The sequence below is a fragment of the Salvelinus sp. IW2-2015 genome, linkage group LG19, assembly GCF_002910315.2.
Source record: "Salvelinus sp. IW2-2015 linkage group LG19, ASM291031v2, whole genome shotgun sequence".
Lineage (NCBI taxonomy): Eukaryota > Metazoa > Chordata > Actinopteri > Salmoniformes > Salmonidae > Salvelinus > Salvelinus sp. IW2-2015.
The window spans coordinates 33,373,811-33,399,254 of NC_036859.1; the positions used below are offsets into that span (position 1 = coordinate 33,373,811).

General features: G+C 42.1%; 2 protein-coding genes across 3 annotated transcripts in view; both read left to right on the forward strand.

Annotated features, from left to right (window-relative positions):
- Positions 1–20,615, forward strand: part of LOC111978984 (receptor-interacting serine/threonine-protein kinase 2) — a 29,176-nt gene extending 8,561 nt beyond the window's left edge. The window contains exons 5-11 of one of the 2 annotated variants that reach the window (XM_024009243.2): positions 3,941–3,990; positions 4,371–4,532; positions 8,613–8,698; positions 9,360–9,467; positions 11,135–11,231; positions 11,510–11,725; positions 16,153–20,615. In XM_024009243.2, the coding sequence (XP_023865011.1) occupies positions 3,941–3,990; positions 4,371–4,532; positions 8,613–8,698; positions 9,360–9,467; positions 11,135–11,231; positions 11,510–11,725; positions 16,153–16,538 (1,105 nt within the window). In that variant the 3' untranslated portion in view covers positions 16,539–20,615. The remainder of the gene's footprint in view (positions 1–3,940; positions 3,991–4,370; positions 4,533–8,612; positions 8,699–9,359; positions 9,468–11,134; positions 11,232–11,509; positions 11,726–16,152) is intronic. The other variant, XM_024009244.2, reaches the window with a different exon arrangement.
- The window catches only part of LOC111979369 (eukaryotic initiation factor 4A-II-like), a 336,073-nt gene that overhangs the window by 266,443 nt on the left and 44,186 nt on the right, over positions 1–25,444 (forward strand). The gene's annotated exons all lie outside the window — the stretch shown is intronic.

Sequence of the window (25,444 nt, forward strand, 5' to 3'; positions counted from 1 at the left end):
TTAAATTTTGAGTGTGACTCCAAATCCAGACCTCCATGGGTTGAAATTTGATTTCCATTGATAATTTTTGTGTGATTTTGTTGTCAGCACATCAACTATGTAAAGAAAAAAGGAAATGTACAATCACTGGAAAATAAATTGGACAAGCTTCCATTCGAGACTATCCTATCAACGTGATCTAGAAGAACTGTAATTCCTATGTTTTTCAGAGTCGTGGCTGAACAAAATCATGGAAAATATAAATCTAGTAGGTTTTTCTATACATTAGCTGGACAGAATGGCATCGTCGGGTCAACTCAAGGGGGGTGGTGTGTGTCTCTGTTAACAACAGCTGCTGCACAATCTCTAATATTACGGATGTCTCATGGTTCTGCTCATCTGAGTTAGAATACCTCATGATAAGCTGTAGGCCATACTATTTACCAACACTTTTTACAACACTTTTTTTATTTTTTAAGCGGATGCTAAGCTACAGGACTGTTTTGATAGCACAGACTGGAATATGTTCCAGGATTCATCCAATGGCAATGATGAGTTTACCCCATCAGTCACCTTCTTCATTAATAAATGCATCGATGACATCATCACCCACAGTGACCGCACATACATATCCCAATCAGAAGCCATGAATTACAGGCAACATCCACACTGAGCTAAAGGCTGCCGCTTTCAAGGAGCGGGACACCAATCCGGATGCTTATAAGACATTCCGCTACGCCCTCCGATGAACCATCAAACAGACAAAGCGTCAATACAGGACTAAGACTGAATCCTTTTACACCGGCACTGACACTCGTCGAATGTGGCAGKGCTTGCAAACTATCACGAACTACAAAGGGAAACCCAGCAGCGAGCTGCCCAGTGRCGCGAGCCTACCAGASGAGCTAAATGCCTTCTATGCTTGGTTTGAGGCAAGCAACACTGAACCATGCATGAGAGCACCAGCTGCTTTAGATGACTGTGTGGTCAAGATCTCTGTAGCAGATGTGAATGTTAGCCTGCTTAAAAAGTTCTTACAAGTCCACAGGGCCAGAACCATTACCAGGATGCGTACTCAGAGCATGCACTGACCCAGCTGGCAAGTGTTTTCACTGACATTTTCAATCTCTCCCTGACCCAGTCTGTAATACCTACATGTTTCAAGCAGACCACCATAGTCCATGTGCCCAAGATCGCCAAGGTAACCTGTTTAAATGACTGTTGCCTTATAGTACTCAACATCTGTAGCCATGAAATGCTTTGAAAGTTGTGGCTCACATCAATTGTCCCAGGCACCCTGGACCCATTCCAATTYGCATACCGCCCAATAGATCCACAGATGACGTAATCTCCATTAAATTCCACACTTCCTTTCCCACCTGGACAAAAAGAACACCTCCATGAGAATGCTTTTCATTGACTACAGCTCAGCGTTCAACACCATAGTGCCCTTCAAGCTAATCACTAAGCTAAGGACCTTGGGACTAAACACCTCCCTCTGCAAATGGATTCTGGACTTCCTGATGGGCTGCCCCCAGGTGGTGAGGGTAGGAAACATCTGCCACGCTGACCCTCAAAGCGAGGGTCTCAGGGGTGTGTGCCTAGTCCCTTCCTGTACTCCCTGTTCACCCATGACTATGTGTCCGCGCACGACTCCAACACCATCATTAAGTTTGCTGACGACACCGGTGGTAGGCCTGATCACTGACAACAGTGAGACAGCCTATAGTGAGGAGGTCAAGAGACCTGGTAGTATGGTGCCAGGAGAACAACCTCCCTCAATGTCAGCAAGACTAAAGAGCTGATCGTGTTCTTCAGGAAACGGATGGGCCGAGCATGCCTCCATTCACATCGACCGGGCTGTAGTGGAGCGGGTCGAGAGCTTCAAGTTCCTCGATGTCCACATCACCTATCATGGTCCAATCACACCCAACAGACATGAATAGGGCATGACAAAGCCTATTCCCCCTCAGGAGACTGAAAAGATTTGSCATGGGCCCTCAGATCCTCAAAASGTTCTACAGTTACACCATTGAAAGCATCTTGATTGGCTGCATCACCACTTGGTATGGCAACTGCTTGGCATCCGATAATAAGACGCTACAGAAGGTAGTGTGTACGGTCCAGTACATCACTGGGTCCGAGCTCCCTATCTTCCAGGGCCTCTATACCAGGCAGTGTCAGAGGAATGCCCTAAAAGTTGTCAAACACTCCAGCCACCCTAGTTATAGACTGTTCTCTCATACAGCACGGCAAGTGGTACCAGAGCGTCACGTTTGGGACCGAAAGGTTCCTGAACAGCTTGTACCCCCAAGCCATAAGATTGCTGAACAGTTAATCAAATTGCTTTTTTTAATGCACTGACTCTCTTGCACCGGCTCTGCACACTCACTGGACTCTACCCACACACTCACTGGACTCTACCCACACACTCACTGGACTCTACCCACACACTCACTGGACTCTACCCACACACTCACTAAACTGACACTCCCAACACACACATACTACACTGGACTCTACCCACACACTCACACACACTAAACTGACACTCCCAACACACACATACTACACTGGACTCTACCCACACACTCACACTAATCTGACACTCCCAACACACACACATGCATATTTCTGTGGGGATCTACCTCAAATACACAATTAGTTTCTACAACATTCCTTGCCTATCATTTTTCAAAGGGAGTAGCAGAAGTGTCAGCCCAGCGGGACATTTTTCACATAACTTTAAAGGGGGCTGAACTTCCTGATTTTTAGCCTCGGTTTCAATTATCTTCATTAAGAAATGAAACTGCGAACGAGATGTGGGTTTTGGATTCGTGCTTTGATGTTGGTGTCTCGTGTGTGTGTGTGTGTGTTCGAATGTGGGAAGCATTTGTACTTCACTCTGCCAAAATGGTACATAGTTAGTACATCACCCTTTTTAGATAACTTGAAACAGTCTAACCAGGTCTTGTGTCTGGAAGTAGCCTAGGCTAGCTCTGTCTCTTATACACATCTAGATGTGTATAAGAGACAGGAGTTACAGTCACTCACCTTTCTAGATAACTTGAAACAGTCTAACCAGGTCTTGTGTCTGGAAGTAGCCTAGGCTAGCTAGCCAACTTCTTTTGTCAGCCGGCCACTGTGAGACCGCTGTCTCTTATACACATCTAGATGTGTATAAGAGACAGACCATGGACATTATGATCAGGTCTCATGCAGCTGTGCGCTGAATTGATGATTACTTGGGTGCTGTGGGCAGGATTGAAAAACTGTTATGGTACCCTTAATTCCATGACATACCATAATTAAGAAATAATCTCGCAAATCTCAGTTTTGGACGAGACTATGACAAATKATCCTATTTAGACTTTGTAGTCAATTCTGACACTAGAATAAATGTCTGACTCATATCGATGCCACAGGCCGTTTTCAAAAGGAGAAGTTGCTTATCATGTTCAGTTGCTATTTAATAGAAGATTGTATTTCAAGGCAAGTGTAGTATTTAGCCTAAGGTAAATCGATCTACTATCGAGAAAACGGCAAAGTACTTTATGTTAAGTTTCAATTTCATTGATCTCAGTGAGCGTCTCTAGGGTGCTTGCCCTTTCTAGATGAACACCCCCTTAAAGGAACCCCTTGTTTCAGTGAAGATGTCACAAAGGGAAATGCTGAAAAGAGATATGAGACTAGCCCTTCAAGTTCCCCTAACCTCTGACTGATTCACAGTCAMTGGGGCTTCTGGGCAGTAGACTGTCATCATGAACGAGTCATGCCGCCGCTGGGAAGTGTATTGGCCTTTTGTGTACGACTGAGGAAATGAGATTCATGACTGATTTTTAGTATTAGACCTCCCTTTGAGGGGAATGCTCATCTGACATCAATATTTATTTTTCTCCCCAGAGGCTGCTATTCTAACTGTGGGTCAAATAAAGCTGTTTTTTTTATGTTCCCATTTTAGTTATGCTATCATTATGTGGGAGGTGCTGGCCAGGAGGATACCATTTGAAGGTAATTTAAGGTTTAGATGTTTATTTGTTTTTTGTTTTTTTTTACTGTTAGAATGCAGTATGTAATGTTTGTAAAAGCAATATGTGTTTTTTATGGATGTTAATCTCACTTTTATGGAATCATATAACCTCATTCAAAATAAATGTTGTCAGCTATACGTACACATTAGATTAGCCACATGACCTTACTGTGTTTGTAGTCAGTGACATATACCATACTCATGAGTTAACCTTTATGGTCCTCTGCATGCTCGAAAATAGGAAAAAACTAAGTCCAATTATAGTTGGAGGCAGCGGTGGGATTTCCAGACACAAGTGATATTAAATTAAACCTTCATTCAGAAGTAAAAAAACTGAGTGAGCATTTGTATTTCTGTACAGAGGCGACCAACCCCATGCAGATCATGTTCAGCGTGCTGCGGGGKGCACGTCCGGAAACAGGCCTGGACTGTCTGCCAGGGGACATCCCCAGCAGGGAGACACTCATCAACCTCATGACTTTCGGCTGGACCGCTAACCCAGACGAACGGCAATCCTTCCTCCGTAAGAGACATAACCTCTAACCTTTGACCTCAACTCGTTACCTTCACATAGGCTGAAGYTGCCCCTAGACACAGATCTCAGAGCAGTTTGGCGCTTTCCTGCCACAAATGTTTATGGTTAGGATTTGGGAAAAATAAGCTGATTCTGGATCTGTGCCTAAGGGGGACTTCTACTCATAGCCTCTTTCTTCTCAGTAAGAGATCACCCTTCAMCTTTCATCTTACCTCACAGTAACCTTTACTGACTCAGACGGATGCCATTCTGACCTTATCTTGTTACTTGGCACAGAAACCTCCCTTAAAASCTYTCTGGGGTAGGTGGGAAGCTACCGTCCCACCAGGCCAACATCCGGTGAAATTGCAGAGCTCTAAAATTCTAAATACACCATTCGTAATATTAAACATTTATGTAAATACATRTAYCTTACATMATTTAAAAGTTTAACTTCTTGTTAATCCAKCCGCTGTGTCMGRTTTCAWAAAGGCTTTACGGCGAAAGCACCCCATGCGATTTTCTGARGACAGCGCCCCRCACACAAGTATTACTAGCATTTTCCAACCAAGCATTAGCGTGGCATTAACTTTAAAGATCCTCCTCTGGTGGCAATGCCAAGTGTCCTAACTACACAGTGATTGTTCGTTTTGTTTGATAAAATCCATTTTTATAAACCTAACACGAAACATTTGTAAACTGCGTGCGTCGTGATTTCCGTCTCATTCAACTTTGGACGAAACATTTGTGGTAATTACACACACAAAACAAATGTTTATCCAGTCATGGTTGGTTTCATTGCAATCCTCTGGTTGTTACTAACACAACCATACTTGATTGTTCTTTTCCCGGGACGTATTGAACGAACCGATTTGAAGACACCAATCAATGACCTCATTGCGCACCAATGGTAGGACCGGTCTATCGTTGATTGACTGTATTTTGGCCCAATGACCCAACGGCGATATGTAATGGTTATACGTTCGAAGACCAGCCTTTGTCGTAAACTTTGGCGTGAAAGCGGTTCATTCGCTATTGCAAATCCTACTTGACGGAGCCACAAGTGTTACTCATAGCAGTACATAGTCAATAGCATTTTCAGCAAGTTTATGTATTTCAATTATGACGAATAAATCAGGAAAAGCTAAAACAAAGTCTAGGTATACAGATTTAACCCAAATTATAGAGGAAATTGATAGAGAAAGCGAGACCGAGTTGCTTCAGGAAGATGAATCTTTCAGCGATGCTAGTTTTGACTCCCAGGCGGAAGACATGTTTCTGCACGGAGAGGATGCCATGCTGCACTGGTAAGTTCTAATGCTAATGTCGTTGTTTGAATATCAAATATTATTAATTTGAGATTTTTGGGGAGATATTCTTATTTTATTTGCAATATATACAAATATCATCAGTAATGAAATGTGTAAAGTACACATTGGCTATACTGTGTGTGTGTTATATATTTTTTACATTTATTTTACATAAACATGGAATGGAACAGCACTTCACCATAGTGATTATGTTCCCTGTACTCATATATATATATATATATATTTGTTTATTTTACATGTAGATACAGGGCTCATACGTGAAAGTATTGGTACTGATTTAAAAAAAATCTTTCACAGTGGCAGTGATTCTGATTATGAGCCGCCAATGTCTAGGTGTCCATCTCCCTCTGAAGCTGGTTCATCCARCCGGACCCCTGCTGTCTCCGGCTCCACACCTACCCGTCCATCTAGATGTGTGAAGTCAGTGACAAAGAAGCGGAGGTGGGCAAGAGAGAAACCTGCAGACAGGGCCAGAGGGTCATTGGCACTCTGTGTTAGAAGATGATATGGAACCAATTCCACCWGTTTTTAGACCCAAAAGGCAGCCAGGACCTCAACTAGACATGACTGCAAAGTACAGCCCCCTTCAACTTTTTCAACTGTTTTTCACCTCGTCATTTGTTGATACCCTGGTGTCGAACACCAATAAGTACGGGGCTAAGAAGCAGGCAGGAAAGAAAGAGGCATGGAAGCCCATTTCCATGTCAGACCTTTTCTGCTACCTTCCAATGGTCATTTACATGGGGCTGGTGAAGTTGAAAACTCTAAGGGACTACTGGAAAACGTCAGCTCTCTATCAACTGCCTTTCCCCATGACTGTCATGTCTTGTAAAAGGTTTCTGATTATCTCACGGGCACTTCACATCAGTGACCCAGAAGTTGATGGGGAGAATGACAAGAAGAGAGGCACAGCAATGTTTGATAGGCTCTGCAAAATCAAACCTCTCTACCCCAACATCGTTGAGGCCTGCAAGACCTATTTTCAGCCCGCCCAGAACCTGTCCATCGATGAGAGGATGGTAGCCTCAAAGACCAGAATTGGCCTCTAACAATACATGCGGAACAAACCAACAAAATGGGGTTACAAACTGTTTGTTTCGGCTGATTCTATGTGTACCTACAATAGCAATTTTTTTGTTTATGAGGGGAAAAACAGTTTTGCTACCGGTAATGTACTTAGTTATGATTCCGTTATGGATTTATTGGATTTTCAACTGCTGGGAAGCCTACCAAACTGTTTGTGGACAACTTCTACACAAGCCCTACCTTGTTTACAGAGCTGAGTAAACTGGAGGGGTGGGCTTGTGGCACCATTCGGACCAACAGAGTAGGCTTTCCAAAGAAGGTGAACGACATGCCTGAGCGGGGTACCATGAGATGGAACCGTGAAGATGGCCTGCTCTTGTGAAGTGGATGGATACCAGAGAGTTGGTCATGTGGCACAACTATCCACAAGTCCTTCAGTGGCGATCACGTCGTAAGGCGTGTGAAGGACGGTACCGGGGCATGGACCACCAAAAATTACCAATTCCTGCAGCCATAAAGGATTACAACAAGGGCATGGGAGGTGTGGACCTGTCACAAGCACTGATAGGGACTACAATGTTCTCCACAAGACCATGAAATGGTACAAGAATTTTTCTATCATTTCATCGACATTGCTGTGGTGAATGCCTTCATCCTCCAGAAGGAAATGGCTAAGAGCTGTGGACAGCCCCCCCATCTCAGAGCTAGCCTTCAGAGAGCTTGCTAATCCAGGCGCTTTGCTTGCTAGCTACAGCAAGTCCACTGCATCACCTTCTGTCCCCTCTACCTCTGTCCCTTCTGCTCCTTCAACCAGTGGTGTTCACCTGCCCAAACTCATCTCTGCAGGCATGAATGTGCCCCAGGGCAAAAAGGGCACAGTAGGGAGGCGTCGTTGTGCCCTTTGTCACAGGAAATGCCCCATCACCTGCACCACTTGTTCAGTAACCCTATGCTTTACAGCAGAAATAGACTGCTAAGGGCCATGGTACCAGCAGCACAATATTGTGTAGAGGACTGAGGGTCTTCACAATATTGTAAATAGAACATGTGTAAATAGTTACCCTTGTTGTTTTTTTATTTGCATTTATATATTTTTTTGGGGGGGGTGGGTGTTAAAATAGCATTTATGTATTTTGTATATAGTTATTTGCTTCAAAATGTATCACTGTACCAATTTGGCCACTTGGGTACATTTGTGTGGGACACCTGGGTGACTTCATGCTCAATATCATGTAGCTCGCTCAAGAGTTATCTGTCTGAAACTTTGCTAAACTATTGTTGCCCTCTTATGTTCTTCATTCAAATGATCCCCAGCATCCTATCTGAATGTTTGGCTGTTCTTGGTCATTTGAAAGATGATGCAACAACATTAGAAAAACAGAAAACGTATGTTTTTTTCCTTGTATTATCTTCTACCAGATCGATTGTGTTATATTCTCCTACATTCAATTCACATTTCCACAAAATTCAGTGTCTCCTTTCAAATGATATAAAGAATATGCATATCCTTGCTTCTGGGCCTGAGCTACAGGCAGTTAGATTAGGGTATGTCTTCAGGTGGAAATTGAGAAGAAGGGGGGATACCCCGAAGAAGTTAAGATCAACATACCTAACTCAATGTTTTGTACAATTATTCCATTGACATCAATGTATTATCTATGTAGGTGTTGTCAAGTATACATTTGTCCCTAAAAACTATAGAGCCATAACCGTCTCTACCTGTCTTGTGCAGAGTGTGTGATGGAGCTGGAGCCAATGCTGAGGAGGTTCGATGAAATCAACGTCCTGGAGGCCGTGCTGGAGGTCAAGAAGTCAAAGGTCAGTCAGTGCGAGATTGTCCAGTACACAGGTCAAAAGGAAAGGGTTTGGCAGGAAACATACAGTCCCAAGTCATTCACTATGACTCAAGTAACCTCATCCCCAGGCTCATATGACCTCACTGTGTGTATTGTTAAATGTTTTAGTTCTGTTTGTGATAGCCCCAAATTTGATGACTTCAGACTTGACCAGGGTTTGGCGCATCGTGACTCATTGATATGTCTTRAGATGAATGACTCGACAAAYGACGAACAGAGAGACAAATGTATGACTTCACATTTCCCCTACTTTCACTTCCTTATTCACCGTTTAASGTGGAAAGAAATGCACACAATGATTTGCATCAGTTTATTTTTAAGCAATAAGGTATGAGGAGGTGTGGTATATGGCCAATATACCATGGCTAAGGGCTGTTCTAATGCACAACGTATCACRGAGTGCCTGGATACAGCCCATAGCCATGGTAAAATGGCCATATACCACAACCCCCCGAGGTGCCTTATTGCTATTATAAACTGGTTACCAACGTAATTTGAGCAGTAAAAATAAATGTTGTCATACCTGTGGTATACGGTTTGATATACCATGGCTGTCAGCTAATCAGCATTCAGGGTTCGAACCACCCAGTTTATAAAGCAGCATACATTCTCTCTCTCTCTAGCTGATGAGGCGGGCCAGTTGTTACTCTGCCACACCCGTGGTGTGTGAGAGGGGGAGAGACGAGGAGAAGTCTCTGAACATTCTGAAGAACAACCCCAGTCCCTGGCCAGTGAGTATAATGACCGGCTGTCCCCGGCAAAACGTTTTTAATGGGTCAACCGAGAGTCCTCTTTTTTTTTTTTACCAATTGATAGGTCAACATTTTCAAACGTGTATTTTTCATTATATAGACACACCCTATGTGTTTATTAATAAAATAAACTATATGTACTGAGCTTGTCTGATGCTTTTTAAGGGCACTGTTTGATGAAATAATTAAGATGCACAAATGTGGCAGTTTGTTCATGTTCTTCAATCACATTCATCTATCTACTCCGCCTGTCTGCAACGAACAGGAAAGTGAAACGTGTTAACTGTCAGGCCTGATGCTCGCCCTCGCAACATTGTATCAACTATTCTGAGCCCTCAGTTTCCCACSCCAGTGAGATCCGGACAGACATCTGTGTTTGCGCAAAGTTGAGAAGTAATCAGGTTTCCACTGGATCAGAGCATGACATTTTTCCCATTCGCGCCGAGGCTCGGTGGTTTTCAAAAAGGAGAGAGCTGAAAAGATTTGACAAATACATTGAGGAGCTATTGTCATTCTCAATGCATGTAAAAACAGACTTTGTTTACTTGATTGAAATAATTATTTTGCGTAGCTCCACTGCTCATTAGTTATGGTGAGTTAATACTATYAGACATCCCTAAATGGGCACATTTCTACATTTGCACGTAGGCCAAGTAGCCTAGGCCTACTTATATGCGTAATCGGGTCCTTAGTCAACATTGACAGGATCGCTCCAAACAAAAGACAATGAATTAATTGGCAGAACTTGTTTCTCATAAGTGTAGCATAGGTTGTGAGCTCTGCAAACAACGTGTCCACTCTGTAATGACTGTAATAATATTAATATATTGGATGCMTTATCAGAAATTACCATAACAAACATTGTAGATTAGAAATTATTGGGATTAATRGTAAATGTACTACTGGTGATATACTGTATGTAATGGGGAATTGATAGACGCTAACTATCAGAGGGCAAACAATTTACACAATTACGTTTTCTTGACTCAACATTTTAAATTATACCCAAGACAAATTATCTTCACATRCTATAGGCCTAAGGAATACTCTCATGAACTGTGGCAGGTCCAAAGCAGTAGCCATTTATGGAAAACCAATGCAATTTCACTTTTTTTTTAAATCAAATTGCTTGGCGTGCCAAGGCAAATACCTTCATGGCCTTGTGTTGCCGATGCCTGTCTGAGCGTGATGGCCTGTGCTGCCTCCGCAATGGATTAGTCCAGGCACGAATCAGACAGGTGTCTTATGTGCCATGAAAAAATATATATTTGCGACCAATTAACAAAAAAACCTCTGTCAACCAACAACCTAAATACTTTCTGAAGACACTGTATTTTTGTTTTATTCTATAAACTACTGACAACATTGACCAGTTGTCATTTTCTGTACATAAATGCTCTAAATGACAATATTTTTATTTGGCATTTGGGAGAAATGTTGTCAGTAGTTTATAGAATAAAACAAAAATGTTAATTTTACCCAAACACATACCTATAAATGGTTCAACCAGAGAAACGGATAATTTTGCAATGGTCTCTTAATTTTTTCCAGAGCTGTATATCTGTTCTTTTAGGGCCAGTTTACTCTTATGTAGCACACTCAGGTGTGTGTGTGTATGTTTTTAACATGCTGTGTCACTGCCATAGGGAAGCTCCACCTCTGGCTCTGGGTCTTGCTCCTCCCAGGACACGGACWTCTCCCAACCAAGYTCCCTCACTAGCACCAATGCTCCGCCTTCTAAAGGTAAATCCAGCCACTTTCCTGGACTGTGATTGACAGCTGTGATTAACAGTTAACCTTATGCCCTGAAGGGAAATAGTGAGTTTCCTGAGTACTAGTCTGTTTCTGCGTTGTATACGAGTTGCATTGATACCCAGTTCTCTCTCTTCTCTCTCATTCTCCGTCAAATCATTTCTTTAATTAATGAGGAGGAACTTCCTCCCTGGAGAAAAGCCTCCTCTGATTGACACCGACCTCTCCTTGTCGCCCCCCTCCACCCAACCCCTCCTCATCCCTCCTAGAAGTGTCCCCCTCGATGTTCATGCCCCACACCCTGGAGCCTCCGCAGCCCCTCAGAGAGCAGAGCCCGGGGGACAACAACCTCAACAACTACCCCCAGAGCGCCAGGCCCCTGGATGAGCTCAACATTCCCCTCAAACCAGATCTGCCTGAAACGGAGTGTGTGACGTACCTGGACAACCTCACCCTGAAGCCACAGCCATACCAACCCCAGCCAGGTAACGGAGATAGAAATTCAAAATTAAATCACATGACACGACTAACATTAATCTCCTAGTCTCACTACCTACCTAGCTACTGTAAAAAATATTCAGACCCCTTGACTTTTTCCACATTTGGTTACGTTACAGCCTTATTCTAAAATTGATTAAATTGTGTTTTACCCTCATCAATCTACACACAATACCCCATAATGACAAAGCAAAAACAGGTTTTTAGAAATGCTTGCAAATGTATTTATCTTAAAAAAGTATTACATTTACATAAGTATTCAGACCCTTTACTCAATACTTTGCTGAAGCACCTTTGGCAGCGATTACAGCCTATTCTTCAAATCAAATTTTATGTGTCACATGCGCCGAATACAACCGGTGTAGACCTTAGAGTGAAATGCTTACTCACAAGTCGTTAACCAACAATGCAGTTTTAAGAAAAATACAACAACAAAAAAGAAATAAAGTAACAAATAATTAAAGAGCAGCAGTAAGATAACAATAGCGAGGTTATATACAGGGGGTACCGGTACAGAGTCAATGTGTTGGGGCACCAGTTATTGAGGTAATATATGCATGTGGGTAGAGTTATCTATGCATAAGTGACTTTAATAACAGAGTAGCAGCAGTGTAAAAGAGGGGGCGGGGGGCAATGCAAAAAGTCTGGGTAGCCATTTGATTAGATGTTCAGGAGTCTTATGGCTTGGGGGTAGAAGCTGTTTAGYAGCCTCTTGCAGTGATGCAAACAGTCAGGATGCTCTCGATGGTGCAGCTGTAGACTTTTAAGGATCAGCGTACCCATGCCAAATCTTTTCAGTCTCCTGAGGGGGAATAGGCTTTGTCATGCCCTCTTCATGACTGTCTTAGTGTGTTTGGACCATGATAGTTTGTTGGTGATMTGGACACCAAGGAACTTGGAGGCTCTCAACCTGCTCCACTACAGCCCGGTCGATGAGAATGGGGGCGTGCTCGGTCCTTTTCYTGTAGTCCACAATCATCTCCTTAGTCTTGATCACGTTGAGAAAGAGGTTGTTGTCCTGGCACCACACGGCCAKGTCTCTGACCTCCCTATATGCTGTCTTGTTGTTGGTGATCAGGCCTACCACTGGTGTCTTCTTGGGTATGATGCTACAAGCTTGGCACACTTGTATTTTGGGAGCACAATCAAGTTGTGGAAACATCTCAAGGATGATCAATGGAAACAGGATGCACCTGAGCTCAATTTCGAGTCTCATAGCAAAGGGTCTGAATACTTACAGTTGAAGTTGGAAGTTTACATACACTTAGGTTGTAGTCATTAACTCGTTTTTCAAAGACTCCAAATTTCTTGTTAACAAACTATAGTTTTGGCAAGTCGGTTAGGACATCTACTTTGTGCATGACACAAGTCATTTTTCCAGCAATTGTTTACAGACAGATTATTTCCCTTATCATTCACTGTATCACAATTCCAGTGGGTCAGAAGTTTACAGAAAATGRTGTCATGGCTTTAGAAGCTTCTGATTGGGTAATTTACATCTTTTGAGTCAATTGGAGGTGTACCTGTGGATGTATTCCAAGGCCTACTTTCAAACTCAGTGCCTCTTTGCTTGACATCATGGGAAAATCAAAATAAATCAGCCAAGACCTCAGGAAAAAATTGTAGACCTCCAAGTCTGGTTAATCCTTGGGAGCAATTTCCAAACGCCTGAAGGTACCATGTCTGTCTCTTATACACATCTAGATGTGTATAAGAGACAGGGCGTACTTTGGTGCAAAAGTGCAAATCAATCCCAGAGCAACAGCAAAGGACCTTGTGAAGATACTGGAGGAAACAGGTACAACATTATCTTTATCCACAGTAAAACGAGTMCTATATTGACATAACCTGAAAGGCCGCTCCGCAAGGAAGAAGCCACTGCTCCAAAACCGCCATAAAAAAGCCAGACTACGGTTTGCAACTGCACATGGGGACAAAGATCGTTGGAAAGATTTTTGGAGAAATGTCCTCTGGTCTGATGAAACACAAATAGAACTGTTTGGCCATAATGACCATTGTTATGTTTGGAGGAAAAAGGGGGAGGCTTGCAAGCCGAAGAACACCATCCCAACCGTGAAGCACGGGGGTGGCAGCATCATGTTGTGGGGGTGCATTGCTGCAGGAGGGACTGGTGCACTTCACAAAATAGATGGCAAGATGAGGAAGGAAAATTGTGGATATATTGAAGCAACATCTTAAGACATCAGTCAGGAAGTTAAAGCTTGGTCGCAAATGGGTCTTCAAAATGGACAATGACCCCAAGCATACTTCCAAAGTTGTTGCAAAATGGCCTAAGGACAACACAGTCAAGGTATTGGAGTGGCCATCACAAAGCCCTGACCTCAATCCTAAAGAAAATTTTGTGGGCAGAACTGAAAAAGCATGTGCGAGCAAGGAGGCCTACAAACCTGACTGTTACACCAGCTCTGTCAGGAGGAATGGGCCGAGATTCGCCCAACTTATTGTGGAAAGCTTGAGGAAGGCTACCTGAAACATTTGACCCAAATTTAACAATTTAAAGGCAATGCTACCAAATACTAATTGGTTGTATGTAAACTTCTGATCCACTGAGAATGTAATGAAAGAAATAAATCATTCTCTGTGCTAATATTTTGACATTTCACATTCTTAAAATAAAGTGGTGATCCTAACTGACCTAAGACAGGGAATTTTAAATGTCAGGAATTGTGAAACTCGGTTTAAATGTATTTGGCTAAGGTGTATGTAAACTTCTGTCTTCAACTGTATGTAAATAAAATGTTTGTTTAATTTTTAATTAATGTGCAAAAATGTCTAAACCTGTTTTCGCTTTGTCATTATGGGGTATTGTGTGTAGAGTGCTGAGGATTTTTTTGTTTGTTTATATAATCCATTTTAGAATAAGGCTGGTAACAATGTGTAAAAAGTCAAGGATTCTGAATACTTTCCGAAGGCACTGTGTTGTGTGTATGCGTGTGTATAATGTTTGTCTATGGAGATTGTATGGCTGTGTGCTCGATTTTATACACCTGTCAGCAACGGGTGTGGCGGAAATAGCCAAATCCACTCATTTGAATTTGAAGTCGACAATCCACTAATTTGGTGTCGACATACTTTTGTGTATACATACATGCATACATGCATGCATGCATACATGCATACATACAGTAAGTAAGTAAGTAAGTAAGTAAGTAAGTACCTACCTACCTACCTACCTACCTACCTACCTACCTACCTACCAGTAAAAAGTTTGGACACTGCTACTCATTCAAGAGTTTCTATATTTTTACTATTTTCTACACTGTAGAATAGTGAAGACATCAAAACTATAGAATCATGCTGGAACCAAAAAAGTGTTAAACAAATCAAAATATATTTGAGATTCTTCAAAGTAACCACCTTTTGCCTTGACCGCTTTGCACACGCTTGGCATTCTTTCAACCAGCTTCACCTGGAATGCTTTTCCAACAGTTTTGAAGGAGTTCCCACAAATGCTGAGCACTTGTTGGCTGCTTTTCCTTCACTCTGCGGTCCAACTCATCCCAAACCATCAAATTTGGGTTGAGGTCGGGTGATTGTGGAGGCCAGGTCATCTGATGCAGCACTCATCACTCTCCTTCTTGGTCAAATAGCCCTCCTTCTTGGTCAAACATGTTGAGTCATAGTCCCACTATCATTTGTTTTTCAACAGGACAAAGCACAAACCAGATGGGCTGGTGTATTGCTGCAGAATGCTTTGGTAGCCATGCTGGTTAAGTGTGCCTTGAATTCTAAAAAATCACTGACGGTGTCACCAGCAAAGCACCACCACACCTCTGCCTCCATGCTTCACGGTGGGAACCACACATGCGGTGATCATTCGTTCACCTACTCTGTGTCTCACAAAGACACGGCGATTGGAACCAAACATCACAAATTTGGACTCATCAGTCCATGGACAGATTTCCCCCGGTCTAATGTCCATTGCTCRTGTTTCTTGGCCCAAGCAAGTCTCTTCTTCTTATTGGTGTCCTTTAGTAGTGGTTTCTTTGCAGGCCTGATTCACACAATCTCCTCTGAACAGTTGATGTGTCTGTTACTTGAACTCTGAAGCATTTATTTGGGCTGACATAACTTAATAACTTGACATAACTGTGGGAAGCATCGGAGTCAACATGGGSCCTGTGAAACGCTTTCAACAGTTTGTAGAGAATTGAGGCTGTTCTGAGGGCAAAAGGGGTTGCAACTAAATATTAGGAAGGTGTTCCTAATGTTTTGTACACTGTGAGAGAGAACAGCAGTGGTCCAAGAACAGAGTCTTGAGGAACACTGAAAAGTTTGTTCTATCTAAGGTACATTTTCATGTTCCTCAGTGCTGTTCTCAGGCCACTACTGTTCCAATTATTTATATTACTGCTAATCTAATACCTACTTTGGCTTTACCCAAATCCTCCAGACTTCAACCCACCTTCGGACCCCCCCGACCTCACGCTGGGCCCTGTGGCGCGCTGGATCGCAGCACGGCGCGAGGATATCGTTTCCCAGATGACGGAGGCCTGTCTGAACCAGAGCCTGGATGCCCTGCTGGCGCGCTCTCTCCTGATGCTYGAGGACTACGAGCTGGTGGTGAACCGGGCCACGCGTACCGCCAAGGTCCGCCAGCTCCTTGACACCTGCCACCGCCACAGCGAGGACTTCTGCCGCGTGGTGGTCCGCAAGCTCCAGGACAACAAGCAAATGGGCCTGCAGCCGTACCCCCCAGAGCTCAGCTCCCCTGTCGCCGTGCCAAGCCCCAGCGCACCCCCACTCTCTGTGTCCTACAACAACCCTAGGAAATACTAGAACAGAACTAGACCAGAGACTAAACTGTTCCAAGACTTTTAGCTCATTGAGCTAGGTAGTGGAAGAAGCCTCTACGGTCTGTTAGTCCTGGGTTATATTCATTAGGCACCAAATGGAAGAAAACTGACTGAAACAGGGAGGGACTACCTAAACTTGTCCAATAAGACACTTGTTTTCCATTKCACATTGTTTTGCTACGGTGTGCACTAGTGAATACGACCCTGGGTTTTGACTGTGAACTTTGAATTTAGTGTGGTAGGGTCAAGCCCAGCTGTCGTTTCATATTGCKCATCATGGTACCTACTTTCCTGCCCACTCACACAGGACATTACTCTGTTGCTACTGTTCATTGAACTGAAGGTTCCTAGAAGTTGAGCTTAAGGACTTGAAGGTAAAGATGCCTTTTTGGAAAAACAACCAGTATTCACTAAGTTTCACCTGTTTTCTGAAAGCAGAGAACTGGTTGGGATTAGCAATCATAATCAAAAACCTGTTAGAATTTAATCCAKGCTTTGAAGAATTATATTATGGATTTTATGTAATTTGTCAGGTAAATCATCTGGTTCTCTTGAAGCATTCCCTATATTCTGAGTGATTGGGGTACGGGCCTGAGTTCTGCTTCTATGCATCTTTCTGTTATTGTTGTCCCCCCCTTTGCACTGAATGGTGTTATCCAGAGAAATACTGTATATCCAGAGAGACCGTATAACATCATACTGATCTAAGGCTCTGATTTCACTCTTTATTGAGTGGACATTCTAGAACAGGGGTATTGAGCTCTCACACTACGAGGTCCGGAGCCTGCTGGTTTTCTGTTATACCTGATAATTCATTTCACCCACCTGGTGTTCCAGGTCTAAATCAGTCCCTGATTTAAGGGGGAACAATGAARAAAAGATAGTGGGACTGGCTTCGAGGTCCAAAGTTGAGTTTGAAGGGTCTAGACTCTACGGGTCTGGATGGGACCCAATTACTGTGACTGAAATTCTGTAGTTGACCCTCCGATCCGGGTCTATGTAACTACAGCTGATAGACCAGAGTGGACATGAATGGATCTGACCACGTCTCTGCATTACCTAAAATGTTTTATTTTACGCTAATAAGGTGAATCTATTGACTTATGGAGAGCCAACATATAAAGACCTATTTATTAGCCAGAAGATAAACTTGGCTGATTTAACATACATTTGTCACTCTGGTACAATCAGATCTGGTCTAGACCCTGACCCTTTAAGGTATGGGTCCGGTCTACGTTTGGTTGTTCTCGGGTCTGTTTGGGTCCAGATGCCCCTTTAAAAAATATATAATATCCAGGTCTGATAAGGTACTCGACTGGACTTCTGCAATTTTGAAGTTACTGTAGCTTTGTATTTTACTTTTTTTTTTTTTTTTTTAACCACTGCCTTTTCAAGACAGATTTTATTTATCTTATAAAGGAGCTTGCGTTGACATAGGATAGGCCAAGTCAGTGGATTTAGGTTTGGTGTGTAGATGTAGCTACTGTAGAGTTAATCCTTGGTCTTCATCTTAACACATTTACATATGGTGACAGACACAATAACACTGTAGCCAGAAAGCGGAAAATAAGGTAATGTAGCTAATGTAGATCAGAGTGTACCAGGATCTGTCTGTAGCTATTTTGGTACTCTCCTTGGACTCAATGGTCTCCGTTATGGGTGGTTTTTGTAGACATGTTTTTTGCGATAGAGGTCRTGGCCCATACTTGTTACAGAATCTCTGTTTGATCTACATGTTTTGGTACAAGACCAGTGAAGGGATAGAGCAGGTTTTAGTCATTGAGCCAAGTGCTAAATATAGAAACATGTCCCTCAGCAGCTTAGAGCTGTGGTTGGTTATCCTGCACTTTGACAAAAACATTCAGCCTCAGATTGTGGCACTCTGGGTGTGTGATGCTAAAGTAGAGTCATTCAGAGCTGAAGTTTCCATCATCCAGTGCTTTAAGCCAGGGGAGGGGGATCCCTACAGTAGAWACCAGTCACAGAGGAAGCAGCCAGGGACTCTCACTGAAGAGACTGGTTTATGTCTGTCTAAAGTGGGTCAAAGCAAACTCTTTTACGTAGAACACTTAATCACTTCATGAATTGCATGGACTTCGTATTTCATTCAGTGATCTATCCTCAGTTTTGTCAGCACATGACAGGTCTCGAGTAGCAAAGGGCACTTCCTGGGACACATGACTGGAAATTGAATCATACTATAGCTTTTATACAAACTTAATCTATATACCATAAAGTAATTACACTTAAGTCACAGTCAAATGTAACTATCTGCTCTAGGTTGGTGGTCATTCTCAGCCTTGAGGCTGTAGTTGGAGCAAGCATAGGGGCCAACTAAATCTAAGCGCTATAACTAGCTAGCTACAATGTCCCCTCAATCTGAGCGCTAGCTAGCTACAATGTACCCTCAATCTGAGCGTTATAGCTAGCTGTCAACAATGCACACTACCGCCTGTAGAAGCCTCAGCAGGGACCCTGTGTTACGACTGTTTCTCACCTTGGAGCTCTTCTCTGCTAATACATATCCAGAAATGACTAAGTGCCAAAATACACTGTAGTTAAGCAATTTCCTGATAAAACAACTTTTCCCGTGGTTACCTCACCATCGTTTCTGTTTCTCTCTGTCAGTGATGTGTGCATGCAATGTCTCCACATAGGGAACCAAGAGCGCCACTAAATCAGAGACGTGTAGTTTCTAGAAGCCTTACCGTCAAATGCACTTCCTTAAATGAGTTCTGGAGGCACCGTGGCTAAGTATCATTACCTTGGGTCTGTGCCCCACAATTGTGACTCTTTGGAATTGAGGAGCACTGGCTGAGGGGTTTTGGTGTGTTTTTTTTAATTTATTAATCTGGGTGTTTTTACCTATTTTTATTTTATTTGTGCTGCAGAATAAACAATGTACATTGTTTTCCCCCATCATGAGGGTGCTCTTTGTAAGTTTGTTATCAGCTTTAGTTGAATTAGAACATGTGCTGTGGTATAGGGTGGCAACTGGCAAGCCAAAGCCAGCCAGGAGAGAAACTCTTCCAAAATCCTCTGGACTTTTACTGCCTTGTTGTCAATACTGTGCCTCATATTTGAGATTTTTTTATTCTTTTCCACTATTCTTTTCTCACATGATATTTGCACAAAACTCCAGATGTTATCAAATTACATTTGTATTACATTCCTAGTCATCTTAATATACTTTTGGACAAAATGTTGTATTAGTACAACAGTCTTTTTTTATTGCGCTATTCTATTTATCTTTAGCTGAACTCTTGCATAGTTCTAAACCATTAGGTGTTTGTTAGAAAAGTGTCTGAAGAAAACATTGCTTTACATGGAATTCCTTCAAGCAGCCATCAACATTGCCATATTCCTGGTCAGTGTTCTGTTTTATCCATATACTTATGTACTTATTTTCATATCATTAGCAACAATATAAAATATCCTGTATACATAGTGTGTACACTGAGTATACCAAACATTAGGAACACCTTCCTAATATGGAGTTGCCCCCCNCCTCAGAACAGCCTCAATTCGTCAGGGCATGGACTACAATGTGTCAAGCGTTCCACATGGATGCTGGCCCATATTGATTCCAATGCTTCCCATAGTTGTTTCAAGTTGGCTGGATGTCCTTTGGGTGGTGGACCGTTCTCGATACATACAGGAAACGGTTGAGTGTGACAAACCCAGCAGCGTTGCAGTTCTTGACACAAACCGGTGCACCTGGCACCTACTACCATACCCCGTTCAAAGGCACTTAAATACCCTCTGAATGACACACATACACAATCCAGGTCTAAAAATCATTCTTTAAACTGTCTCCTCCCCTTCATCCACACTGATTTTGAAGGGTATTTAACAAGTGACATCAGTAAGGGATCATAGCTTTCACCTGGTCAGTCTGTCATGGCAGGTATTCTTAATGTTTTGTGTACTCAGTGTAATATGTAGTACTGAAGCATCTTTTGGCAGAAATATAATTGAATATTTACTGTACATGTATTGCATGACGTTTTTGATACCGTTATACGCTTTATTGCTGTGTCATTAAAGTGTGTAATCCTTCCACCTGTTTTTCTCTGATTTAGTTTGCTTACATATTRCAGGTTTAATAAGTATAATGTATTTGAGTAGGAAACAAGAAGTCCCAGCAGTAGAACATACCAGAGGGGGGCATAGTTTACTAGGCTATATCAATTATTGGGATCATCTGGTTACCATCAGTGTTTGGAGTACATTGAGTTCGTTGACAAAAACAGACCATGGGATGCCTTTTCACACTGACATTTATACTGAACATAAATATAAACGCAACATGCAACAATTTCAAAGATTTTGAGTTGCAGTTCAAAAACTTGAGACATCTGTGACATTGTGTTGTGACGAAACTGCACATTTTAGAGTGGCCTTTTACTGTCCCCAGGCACAAGGTGCACCTGTGTAATGATCATGCTGTTTAATCAGCTTCTTGATATGCCACACCTGTCAGGTGGATGGATTATCTTGGCAAAGGAGAAGTGCTCACTAACAGGGATGTAAACAAATTTGTGCACAAAATTTGAGAGAAATAATCTTTTTGTGTGTATGGAACATTTCTGGGATCTTTTTATTTCAGCTCATGAAACATGGAGCCAACACTTTACATGTTGCATTTATATTTTTGTTCAGTGTTTGTGTAAATGTCCACGGTGGGTCTGTGTAAACTATGCGATTATATTGGAGACCGGTTTATAGCAGTGAATGTCATCTATTAATTTACTGTTAGTATTTCTAAGTAGCAGCCATATCAGCCAGGGAAACTTGTTCTCATTTTATGATAGAACATTCCGATTTTTCTGCCTGACTGTGGAGCTCTTTACCTGAAATATTAGGATTTTCTTGTGATCACAACAAAACGACTTATTTTTCTCAAATAGAGATATCATTTAAATGGTGTTTTCTTTGAAAAGATGGGCCTGTTTTCTGCCTGAGTGTGTCACTGTTTTCCACAGTTTTCTGGATTACCTCACAAGTATCTGCATAGCCCTGTCTGGAGGGCCTTTCAACTACGTGGCCAAATACCTGCCTGAAGACAGGAGGCCCAAGTTTATTGGCAAATGAAATGGWAAGGGTCAGAGCAATAGACACACAGACACAGGGCTGGTTGACAAGATCCTGAGGCCCATTGTGAGGTCAATTCTTTTTTTTTTTTAAGGTTTCTGTGACCAACAGATGCATATCTGTATTCCCAGTCATGTGAAATCCATAGATTAGGGCCTAATTAATTTATTTCAATAGACTGATTTCCTCATTTGAACTGCAACTCATTAATCTGCACGCAATACCTCATAATGACAAAGCAAAAACTGTTTTTTTTTTAAATTTTAGCAAATGTATAAAAAAACTATTGAAATATCACATTTAAGTAAGTATTTAGACCCTTTACTAAGTACTTTGTTGAAGCACCTTTGGCAGCAATTACAACATCGAGTCTTCTTGGGTATGACGCTACAAGCTTGACACACCTGTATTTGGGGAGTTTCTCCTATTTTTCTCTGCAGATCCTCTCAAGCTCTGTCAGGTTGGACGGGGAGCGTCGCTGCACAGCTATTTTCAGGTCTCTCCAGAGATGTTAGATCGGGTTCAACTCCGGGTTTTGGCTGGGCCACTCAAGGACATTCAGAGACTTATCCCGAAGCCACACCTGCGTTGTCTTGGCTGTCTGCTTAGGATCATTGTCCTGTTGGAAAGATGAACCTTCACCCCAGTCTGAGCTCCTGAGYGCCCTGGAGCAGGTTTTCATCAAGGATCTCTCTGTACTTTGCTCTGTTCATCTTTCCCTCGATCCTGACTTGTCTCAGAGTCCCTGCCTCTAAAAAACATCCCCACAGCATGATGCTGCCACCACCATTCTTCACCGTAGGGATGGTGCCAGGTTTCCTCTAGACGTGACACTTGGTATTTAGGCCAAAGCATTCAATCTTCGTTTCATCAAACTACAGAATCTTGTTTCTCATGGTCTGAGAGTCCTTTAGGTTCCCTTTGACAAACTCCAAGCAGGCTGTCATGTGCCTTTTACTGAGGAGTGACTTCTGTCTGGCCACTCGATCATAAAGGCCTGATTAGTGGAGTGCTACAGAGATGGTTGTCCTTCTGGAAGGTTCTCCCATCTCCACAGAGGAACTCTGGAGCTCTGTCAGAGTGTCCATTGGGTTCTTGGTCACCTCCCTGACCAAGGCCCTTCTCCCTCATTTTCTCAGTTTAGCCGGGTGACCAACTCTAGGAAGAGTCTTGGTGATTCCAAACTTCTTCTATTATAAGAATAATGGAGGCTGCATTTTTTGGTACCATTCCCCAGATCTGTGCCTCAACACAATCCTGTCTCGGAGCTCTTTAGACAATTTCTTCGACCTCATAGCTTGGTTTTTGCTCTGTTCATGCATTGTCAACTGTGGGACCTTATATAGACAGGTTTGTGCCTTTTCAAATCACGTCCAATCAATTGAATTGACCATAGGTGGACTCCAATCAAGTTCTAGAAACATCTCAAGGATGATCAATGGAAACCGGATGTGAGTCTCGTAGAAAAGGGTCTGAATAATTATGTAAATAAGGTATTTCTGTATTGTTTTTTTTTACATTTGCAAAAAAAAAAATAGAATTATGGGGTATTGTGTGTAGATTAATGATAATTTGCTTTAATTTAATCAATTTTAGAATTAGGCTGTAATGTAACAAAATGCAGAAAAAGGGAAGGTGTCTGAATACTTTTCTAATGCACGGTATGTATTACAAGAACATTTACTAGCCCGTCTGGCCATGTAATTGATACACTACTGTCAAGTGTCAGTGTGCAACGGTTAGGACGGAGTCAGGCGCAGGACACATAACTGAGTAAAATATGTACTTTACTCGAAAAGAAACAACAATGATTTCCACACAGGGAAAAACACACCAGCTCACAGAAGTCTTGAACACTAAACAAAGAACAAACACGCACAAAACCATGTGGGAACCAGAGGGTTAAATAGGGAATAAATTATAAAGTAGGAGAGGAGGAGGAGGAGAGGCACCAACTTCGGCGGAAGTCATGACAACTACATGGTAATACAAAGTTGGAGTTTCTTAAAGATCCCAGTCGAAGTAGTGAGCACTTGTCATGATTTGGTTTCAGACCGGATAGATTGGCAAAACCATCTAAATCTTTGGTGAGTGCACTTATGGAGGCCGAACGAGGACAGAGATGGAAGGTGGCATCTTCTGCAAAGGTAGAAATCTTGGTCATAAATTCATACATGTCTAATCCTTCGATCTCTATATATTTTTTTACTTTATAGCTAGTATTTCAATTCCAATTAGAGATAGATACGGTGAGAGCGAGCAACCCTGTCTCACTGCTCTTGATAGTTTTAAACTATCAGAGATGTATCCATTATCTACTTCTCTAGTGAGCCGACTCCGAGCTGGGGTAGTTTGTTCGGCCTGTGCTGCAAGAGGGCAGAGTTAGCCGTTTGAGAGAGTGGTGAATTTGCTGCGAAAAAAAACAAATCCAGGGGACGCAGGGGAACATAACGAACAAACTACTGTTCATCATTCCAGTCGTTTGCAAAGGAGCAGGCGTGATTAGAACTCAGGTTGTGTTCATAAATTCAATCTGGAGTGCCAGAGTGCGCTCAGAGTGCGCCCTGGGCATTTGTAAATTCAGAGCATTGTCAGATTGTCCGTTTGGAAATTCATCAGATATTCTGCGTTCTGGCACACTCAGACAAGAGTGCTCTGCAATCAGAGTGACAGCCAGAGCGAATTTATGAACGCACCCCAAGAATATAAGCGTTCTGAGCTTTGATCAACGCTGGGAGCAATATTTAGATGCTGACCTATAATTGATTTTTATTGTGTACAAAATATATATTTTTATGAATCTACTTTTCTTCAATTTAGGAAAAATTACAGAGGTCTGGACCTTGATGTCGTCCTATGTAGACACGGTCATGATTGAGACGCAGCCCGATCAGATAATAGATAGATAGATAGATAGATAGATAGATAGATAGATAGATAGATAGATAGATAGATAGATATCTCTATCCTAAACAGACAGATTTTGATGGATTTTTAATTTAATTTATTATGACTTGAGCAAAGCAATTATTTGATTTTTTTTTATAAACACTACCGTTCAAAGGTTTGGGTCACTTAGAAAGGTCCTTGTTTTTGAAAGAAAAGCACATTTTTTTTACCATTAAAATAACATCAAATTGATCAGAAATACAGTGTAGACATTGGATAAGAGCGTCTGCTAAATGACTTAAATGTAAATGTAAATGTTAATGTTGTAAATTACTATTGTAGCTGGAAACGGTTGATTTTCTATGGAATATCTACATAGGTGTACAGAGGCCCATTATCATCAATCGTGTTCCAATGGCACGTTGTGTTAGCTAATCCAAGTTTATCATTTTAAAAGGCTAATTGATCATTAGAAAACCCTTTTGCAGTTATGTTTGCACAGCTGAAAACTGTTGTGCTAATTAAAGAAACAATAAAACTGGACATCTTTAGCATAGTTGAGTATCTGGAGCATCAGCATTTGTGGGTTCGATTACAGGCTGGGCCAGAAACAAAGACCTCTCTTCTRAAACTCGTCAGTCTATTCTTGTTCTGAGAAATGAAGGCTATTCCATGTGAGAAATTGCCAAGAAACAACGCTGTGTACTACTACTCCCTTCATAGAACAGCGCAAACTGTCTCTAACCAGAATAGAAAGAGGAGTGGGAGTTCCCGGTGCACAACTGAGCAAGAGGACAAGTACATTACAGTTGTGGCCCAAAGTTTTGAGAATGACACAAATATTAATTTTCACAAAGTCTGCTGCCTCAGTTTTTATGATGGCAATTTGCATATACTCCAGAATGT